Source organism: Heterocephalus glaber, unplaced genomic scaffold (assembly GCF_053883595.1).
Source record: "Heterocephalus glaber isolate CG9 unplaced genomic scaffold, H.glaber_assembly_v1.0 deba00001472, whole genome shotgun sequence".
Classification (NCBI taxonomy): Eukaryota; Metazoa; Chordata; class Mammalia; order Rodentia; family Bathyergidae; genus Heterocephalus; species Heterocephalus glaber.
In genome coordinates, this window is record NW_028258315.1 from 81,494,859 (window position 1) to 81,503,722 (window position 8,864).

The following is an 8,864-nucleotide window of genomic DNA, read 5'->3' on the forward strand; positions in this document are numbered from 1 at the left end:
GATAATATATTAGCCTTTTACACTTATTTAGCATTTTTCTATTTATAAAATATTTTTGTGTATAATTTATTTCAGTTGCCCAAAAACTTTAACTCAAATATCCATCTTCAAAGAGGAACTGAGGAGAATAAAGTACAGGCAATCTTAAGGGTACCCAATAATCCAAAGGAAAGAAAAGAAAAATGAAACCTAACCAGTATCAGGAAAATTGTATAAGTAAATCTTATCCTTAACACCTATGCTGTCATCCTGTGCTCTCGCCCAGTCATTGGTGTATCTTCTTTTCACATTTGCTGGCACCTTTATTTAACCCTAATGTTTTATGACAACCATGCTGCAGATAAAAGGTGTATAATTGGCTACTGAAAATCTCTAGCCATGGAAATTTTATTTAAATAGCATTTAAAACTACAAGTCTTGCTCCCTTGGCCACCGCTGCCGCCTCCTTCTGCTGCTCCTGGAGCTGCTTGTGTGCTCGTTTGGTGTGGACCTGGTACCTCTTTTGTGAAACGCCAGCTGAGAAGACTCGGGCGCTCACTATGGCCAATGAAAAGCCCAAGAAAGGAGTCAAGACTGAGAACAACGATCATATTAATTTGAAGGTGGCAGGGCAGGATGGTTCTGTGGTGCAATTTAAGATTAAGAGGCATACACCACTTAGTAAACTAATGAAAGCCTATTGTGAATGACAGGATGAGGCAGATCAGATTCTGATTTGATGGACAGCCAATCAATGAAACAGACACACCTGCACAGTTGGAAATGGAGGATGAAGATACAATTGATGTGTTCCAGCAGCAGACAGGAGGTGTCTACTAAAAAGGGAACCTGCAACAACTCTACTCCAGAACTCTGTTCTTACAGACCAAGAATACACTCTCAATTAGAAAACTGCAATTTGGTTCCACCACATCCTGACTACTATAGTATAGTTTTCTCTATTCTTTCATTTACCCCTTCCCCATTCCTTTATTGTACATAAAGTATCTGGTGTATGTGCACAAGCATATTGCATTTTTTTTAACTAAATGGCCAACAATATGTTTTGATTGACATCAGATGCAGACGGGATGGGGAGATACTGGTTCTGTGAAAATAATTCCCTCTCTCCATTAATGGCATGCTCATCAGCTCTTATCTTTATATTCCAGTAAGTTATTTTGCTCTCACTGTTTTAACAGAAAAGACAACATAAAAATCCTTGCATACCTTGTTTGATTGGAGAATTTTAATGTTTTTCATTTATCATTGTAAAACCAAGGACAATTTTATAACTTTTTTGTACGTAGCTGTTACATGTAGGGCAATCTGTCTTTATGTAGGAGTAAATTACTCTTTGAAAGAAAAAGAATCCTAGATAGTTTTCCCTTTAAGTCAAGTGTCTTGTTGTTTAAATAAACTTCTTGTTTAAAATGAAAAAAAAAAAGCTACAAGTCTTTTCACACTGCAGCACTGTGGAAAATGTGTGCTTCAGGGTAAACTACACCTTATCTAAAGCATACTTTTCTGCATTATCTGATTTTGATTGTGAGGGTGTTGTTTGATAATTCTACAAATTGTGAATTACTCAACTTCAGTGAAAAGGAATTCTTCTCCATAGTTATACACCTGTATTCTCTCTCTCCCCATTACCCCATTCCTATAGTAAAATCAGATTTGCCTCCATTTGCAGTTTTTTCAATTTTTCTGATCTATAAATACATCTATTCTTTGGACTCCCCATTGAATGAGTTATATAAACTCAGTACCCACACTGAGTTAAATTCACACAATCTTTAACATGTTAATTTTAATATCTATATAAAATTCATGATTTTACCCTTTCATGAAAATTATCTTTCAATGAAATTTTTTATTCTAAATTTGACATACCAGATACAAATTATATATTGTCAAAATCACTTTTGAAAAACTTTTAAATCATCCTTAAAATATACATATTTAGAATTATTTCCCTAAGAATTGTCTCCACATTGTAAATAGTGTCTTAGTGTTTTATTGCCTGGTTAGTGTCAATGAATTTTCAAAGTTTACAATTTCTTATTTTCTTTTCCCAACTTTTGTCTTTAGTAGTACAGAGCACATCACATGATTTAATGCATAGAATTATAAAGATAATATCAATTTCCACCTTTGGTGGTTTACATTACTTTATGGGTCTTATTTCATAAATTGTGTCACTAAAGAATTATTCCCTTTCCTGGTTGCCTAAAAAATGTGAGTTTGATGTTCTGTATGTTTGTTTGTTTTCAACAGGAAAGACACCTTTTTAAAAATCCACATGCTTTTTCTAATGGTTCCCAGTAACCATCATTTGATTCAGTCTTCATTTTTCTTGTTCTTTGCTTTTTAGTCAAAGATTTTTTTATTAGAACCATCAGTACATGATACTCAGTTGCCATCCTCTTAGTCTGCATTTTCTAACAGAGCAAGATTCAAGGGATCAACCTCTCTGAGCTAAGGACTGCAATCAAAGAATGCATTCTTACTTAAAATTTATAATCTGCATTATGAGACTAAACAGAATCATACTGGTTCAATATATAAATATAGTTTCCAAGCAAAATCAGAAAATATATATTGTGCCCTTTCTATGGGCAAAGCACTATGTTATGATTGTAGGTGATTCAAAAAATGAAAAATTCTCTCTAGTCTTTTTTAATGTTTAATTTTTGCTTATTAGTACATGTGTATAGTACATAACGTTTACATTCCTTGTGCAAAGTTGGTACATGTACATAACACATCTTGATTCCCTTTTTTAAATTCACTTTCCCTCCTCTCATTTCTTGTTCCTATTCTTTTTCTATTTTTTGTACATGTTCACAGTACATAATGTTTACATTCCTTGTGTGGAGTTGGTATTTCTACATAACACATCACAGTTCCTTTTTTTCATCCATTATCCCTTCCCTCCCTCTCCCTACCCTCTATCTCATGAACTCCTTCCCCTTTGAGAATGATCTATCTCCCTACTTTCTATTATTTATCTTTTATTTTGCTCTTTATTTTTACTCTAGGCATCTGATGTAAGAGAAACCATGTGATATTTAAGTTTGTATGTCTGATTTATTTCACTTAACATTATGGTCTCAAGGTGCATCCATTCTCCTACAAATGACTGAAGTTTATCTTTCTTTATGGCACATAGTACAGCATGGTATGAACATATCACATTTTCTTTATCTGTTCATTTGTTGATGGATGTATGGATCACTTCCAAGATTTAGCTATTATGAATTGTGTTGCTATAAAAATGGTATGCATCTATCTCTGTAATATGATGCCTTTAACTTTCGGGAAGATACCTAGAAGCGGAATAGCTGGGTCAAGAAAATTTCTAGTTTTAGTTTTTTGAGAAATCTTCATATTGATTTTATAGTGCTTGTACTAGTTTATATTCCTACTAATAGTGTAGAAGGGTTCCTTTTGCCCTGCAGCCTCTCCAACGTTTGTTATTATTTGACTTCTTGATGATGACCATACTTTTTGGGGTAAGATGGAATCTCAGTGTTGTTTTCATTTGCATTTCTCTAAAGGTCAACAATGTTGAACATTTTTTCACATATTTATTGGTCATTTTTACTTCTTCTGTGAAAAACTAAATTTTGTGGAGTGCTAGGTTGCTGGTCAGGAATTTCGTTAGTGCTCTTTATCATGAAAGTATCTTCTTTCTAATTGAATTTTGAGAGATACTTCTGCAGAAGAGACCAGCCTGGGTTGAAAATTATATTCTTTTAGAGCTTGAAACACTTTACTCCAAGCTCTTCTGGCCTTTAAGGTTTATGAGAAGTCTGATGCAATTCTAATTGGATTTCCTTTATAAGTGAATTTTTGTTTTTCTCTAACTGCTTTTAAGATTTTATTCTTATTTTGGACTTCTGAGATTTTAACTATGATGTGTTATAGGGAAGTTCTTTTCTGATTGTGGCTATTTGAGGTTTTATATCCCTCACTTATTTATATATTAAATTATTTTATCCTCTTTAGAAAAAAGTTGTCAGCTATTACTTCAGTAAACAGGGTTTTTATGCCCTTAATGCTATCTTTTGATTTTTTTATTTATTCCAATTAACCTCAGGTTAGTTTTTCTTGGATTATCTAGGACTTGTTGGATCCAATTTTCATGGCCTTTTGTTGTTTTTAAGATGTCTCTCATTAATTAGTCACTGACAACAGCTCTTCTGCTAGTCCTGAGACTGTCTTCACATGGGTCACTTCCAACATTACTTTCAATATAATTTGTAATCCCCTAAATTTCTGTTAGAAGTCCTTTTATGAACTCTAATTCTTTTCTGTGTTGATCATGCAAGTTCTGCAATATTTTGCTTAGCTCTTGTCTTTCTATTAGTTTTTCTATTTCTATCTTCTATCTTTTCTATTAGTTATTATTTTGTTTAATTGGGCCAATATCTTGTTACTTGTATCTTCTGTGATCTTGCCAATTGCCATATTGGACTATTTTGCTATATCCTCTGATATCATTTCAAATAATTTGGGTGTGAAGCTTTGATTTCCTCCCTTTGATGTCACATGAATCAGATTTGGGGAAGTTGGAAGTTTTTGGAGGCATTTGTTGCCTTGTCTTTGCATGTTACTATTTTTGTTTGTTTGTTTTACATTGAAGCTTGTGGGATTATTGTAGTGGAAAGTGTTTTGTTCTAGTATGGAGACCTCATTGCTTAATGTCCACTTTTGAGTGGTGTCCTCTGGATGTCACTAACTACTCGCCTTTGCTTCTGTTATAGGGTCCAACCGCCTCCATTTACATGAGATGGGAGGTTACAGCATTTTGGCCCAGGACCCAGTCCTCCCAGAATGTGGCACAATATTGTTAATGACCCCTCAGCAAACTACATGTTGGCCCCACAAGAAAGCCAATTAATAGCAACAGCTATAACACTTTTGGTATAATATTAAAATCAGCATCAATTATAGCATTAAATACAAACTGAATATTGTAAAATCTAAGGACCAATAACGTACTAGACTTGTCCATAGAAAAAGATATATAATTACAGGATGAGCACTAATATAAACAAAATATCCTCCTACTATTGACCTACACTAAATAGCTACTAAATGGGAAAACTTTACCTCTACTAAGAAAAGCACAGTATTACTCAACACCAATACTGGAAAGTTAGCAATAGTGTAAAGTTAACTATTTATCTAGAGATTCATAAAGCTTAGTAGTTATTCTAGTAAAAGTGGAGGAAGTAAAAATATTTGAAAAGTTAATTGATGGGATATGAGGAGGAAAGAAAGTATAACGGGGGTCCTTTTAAGGAGTAAAAGAAAATTAATAGTGATAGAGAACAGTCACTGGAATGAACAAACAAAAGAAAGAAGAAAAAAGATAAGTAGCAAAAACAAGAGATGAAAGAAGGAAGAGAAAAAAATTGGCAGAGAAAAATATAAAAGGCAAATAATAAATGAAAATAAGAGAAAGTAAGAGAAAAACCCTAAATCCTTAAAAAGGGAAAAAATAAAAGTAATTAAAAATAGGAAAAATGAAAAAGAATTGAGTTGAGGAAAACATTACTGTGTTATTCCACGAGTGGTTTCTTTCCATGATCTGCAGTTTGGGGATCCAGACAGATGATTTCCTATGCCTAGCTTTAGGGCCTATGGGTCTTTGAGGTGCTTCACTTACACTAAAGGCTGGCTATTTATTCCTCCCCAGACTATGGTTGCAATTCATGCCAAAGTGTGTCCTGCTCCTTTTGGTAGATGGGAAACATGTTCAGCTCTCTTTTCTCTGTGGGTTGTAGATCACAAGGTGGGGATCCAATTAGGTGGTTGGAATTAATGTCCACAACCTTGGGCCCTTGTTTTCCCTTCTCATCCCAGGTGCTATCTTCAACCAGACTCTGGTCCATTGATTAGTCTTCGTCTCTGTTGCCCCATGCTGTGATCTTTTGGGGGGTGATTCACCACTACTCCATCACAGAATGGTTCTCTCATGTGGGGGAAGTGCTGCTCCTTCTCCACAGTCAGCTTTTTCATGTTGTTCTCTCTCATCAACATAGTTATACTTATTGTATAAGCTCTTAAAAACCAAAAAGAACTACATGTTGAATGATTACAGCTTCCTCACACCTAGAAAATGCAATTACCCACTTGGGACACAAGAACCATGAGCTCACTGGGATTGGTGGATAGGAAGTGATTACAAGTGGCTGCAAGGAAAGCTTCAAATGCTATATGTATGTGTTCATCATCACCCCTGGGGTGATGGTTTCTAGGGTTTACAAAGACTCTGCAATGCCGTCACCACATGCTGTCCCACCTCATTGAACTGTGTTTTCTCAAAAATAAGACCTAACGAGAAAAAAGACAGCCCCAATTAGTCTATCCTTGCTTTACCTGCCATTACAGAGTAGCCATGGACCAAGAGAATAGTGAGGTATAATCTACATAACACTGGCCAGCATCATGGTAAAAATCATCTAGGGTTGGTTCCAGTTAGGTTATTCCAGTAAGGTCTTATTTTCAGGGAAACAGTATGTTACCATACCGAATGCTACACTTTGGTGTTGAGTTCATTAGCTAACAATGAATAATTACTGATTTGTGTGCTCCTCAAAGCTATGACCTGCTATGGATACAACACCTCCTCCCTAGAAGTTACAGTTTGAAACAAACATTCATATCTCTTAAGGCAAATTATTGCAGAATTTTCTAGAAAGTTTCAGTATTACCTAATTAAATGGAAATGATGATATAATCAATCCTGGGGAAAAGAAGCATCCTAAAACTCTTAGTGTAAATTCCCAGCACTGCATCTTCAGAGAAAGGGCTTCCTTTTTATGGAAAAGACCCCTCAGCCCTGTGCCCACCACATGCAAAGTGTCAATGCACACATTTTAAAAGTGAAAATGTCACCAATGCCTAATATCACCAAAAGTTTTCCTAGTTTTGCTGTTTCTAAATAGCACACTAATCAGGCAGGATGGTGTATGACGTAATCCCTACACTCTGGGCAGCTGAGATGAAAAGATTACAAGGTAGAGCCCAGCCTAACCAATTTTGTGACAGGGAAACTCTTAGTGCCTATCTGAAAGAAAAAGTCTAAGGATATGCCTGTAGTTTGTTGTGGAGATGAAGGGTACAAGCCCCAGAAATGCAAAAGTAAAAAACTAACAGATAGATGACACATAGTTAAAAAGATTCATACTTAGGTAAAAATAATAAAATAAATAAGTAGCCACTGATTTATTTACTATGAAGAAAAAGATGGGTCATAGGGTTTTCATATCACAGGGGGAACTTCAGTTATGGAAGCCCAAGACGTGACTTCACTTTCTTGGCAACTGTCACAGACACCCCAGGGAAGGTCCCCCCGGGAGTGACCACCAGTGACCTACCAAATTCAAGGTATCCCAGTGAAGGCCCCCTAAGCCCAAATACCAATGGCACAGAAACTGGGAAGAGCACGGGGCAAGTATCACCAGGCCCAGAAACACCCAGTAGCTCTGGGCAGGTCTCCCCAGACCCAGGCACAGAAAACCTAGCGAGTCAAAGTCCAGGAAGGGAGACTGAAGGCCCAGCCACTGGCCCCCAAGAGACTCAGAGAAGCCTGGTGTACATCCACCCAGGCCTGGCTGCCACTATTGGAAACAACTTCACAGAGAGCCTTGCAGAATTCTGGCCAGTGTGGTTCCTGCAGCCAGTCAGACTACACTCAATCTCTGAGCCCTTCCTGCCCATTTTCTTGGGCATCCAACCCATCTATGGTCCCTTCTTCCCGGGCACCTCCACCACCGGCACCTCTACCCGATCGGCCCTAATTTTGGGAAGAGACATCATGACAAGGTCTCTTGAGAATTCCAGCTCCTTTGAGGGCCTGTGTGACAAAGATCAAGATGTGTGGTGTTTGGACAATAAACAGCTTTTCACCACACACTGGGTAGAGGAGGAAGGAGACTGTATACTGAGTAGCCACCTCAGTTGGAGTTAGAAGAAGCCATTAGGCTTTCTGAGCTAAAGAAAGATTCTGAGCTCTTAATGCAGGCATCACTTTGTACACCAGAACATCCTAAAGTGCCTTGTCGAGGAGAAGAGAAATCCATCCACCACAGAGCTGCAGGCTGCTGGAGAAAGCTGTATTATGCAAATGGCCATGGTTTTCAGGCCAAACACTTCAGCAGGCAGGCTTGCTGAGCTGTCTACACAGAGCGGGTAGGGGGACTTGGCCGCCAGGTATATAAGTGCACCAACTGTAAACTCTTGGTTCATAAGAAGTGCCACAAACTTGTCACAATTGAATGTGGGCAGCATTCTTTACCATCAGAGCCCATGGTGCCAGTTGACCCATCATCCATGACTTCAGACCCTGCACACACAGTGATCCCACATAACCTTTCAACTCATGAGGGTTTAGAACAAATTGATGAAGAGAATGAAGCAGGGAACACTGGGGAAAGTGCCAAAACTTCATCTGGTTTAGGTCTTGAGGACTTTGATTTGCTCTAAGTGATTGGCAGAGGAAGTTATGGGAAAGTACTTAGTCCAGCTGAAAAAATCAGATCATATGTATGCAATGAAAGCAGTGAAAAAAGAGTGTGTCAAAATTGATCGGGTACAGACAGAGAAGCAGGTTTTACAGCAGGCATCCAATTGTCCTTTTGTTGTTGGACTGCATTCTTGCTTCCAGACAGAAAGCAGAGTGTTCTTTGTTCTAGACTATGTAAATGCAGGAGATCTACTGTTTCGTGTGCACCAAAAAAGAATGCTTCCTGAAGAACATGTCAGGTTTTACTCTGCAGAAATCAGTTTAGCATTCAACTATCTTCATCAGCGAGGAATATTTTACAGAAATTTAAAACTGGAAAATGTATTGCTTGACACAGAAGGGCACA

At 37.3% G+C, this 8,864-nt stretch overlaps 1 protein-coding gene across 1 annotated transcript; it reads left to right on the plus strand.

The window, feature by feature from the left end:
* The first annotated feature begins 539 nt into the window (after positions 1-539).
* Positions 540-1,016, plus strand: LOC101699535 (small ubiquitin-related modifier 2-like). Its single transcript, XM_013065341.3, has 2 exons — positions 540-686; positions 751-1,016. The coding sequence occupies exons 1-2, from the start codon at positions 540-542 to the stop codon at positions 817-819; spliced, it is 216 nt and encodes a 71-aa protein (XP_012920795.1). The 3' UTR covers positions 820-1,016.
* The last annotated feature ends 7,848 nt before the right edge of the window (positions 1,017-8,864 follow it).

Bases quoted from the DNA above. Each gene is read 5' to 3' on its own strand.
- LOC101699535 (XM_013065341.3), top strand. From the start codon at position 540: ATGGCCAATGAAAAGCCCAAGAAAGGAGTCAAGACTGAGAACAACGAT. The intron at 687-750 runs TGACAGGATGAG...ACAGACACACCT, and splicing joins TAATGAAAGCCTATTGTGAA to GCACAGTTGGAAATGGAGGA.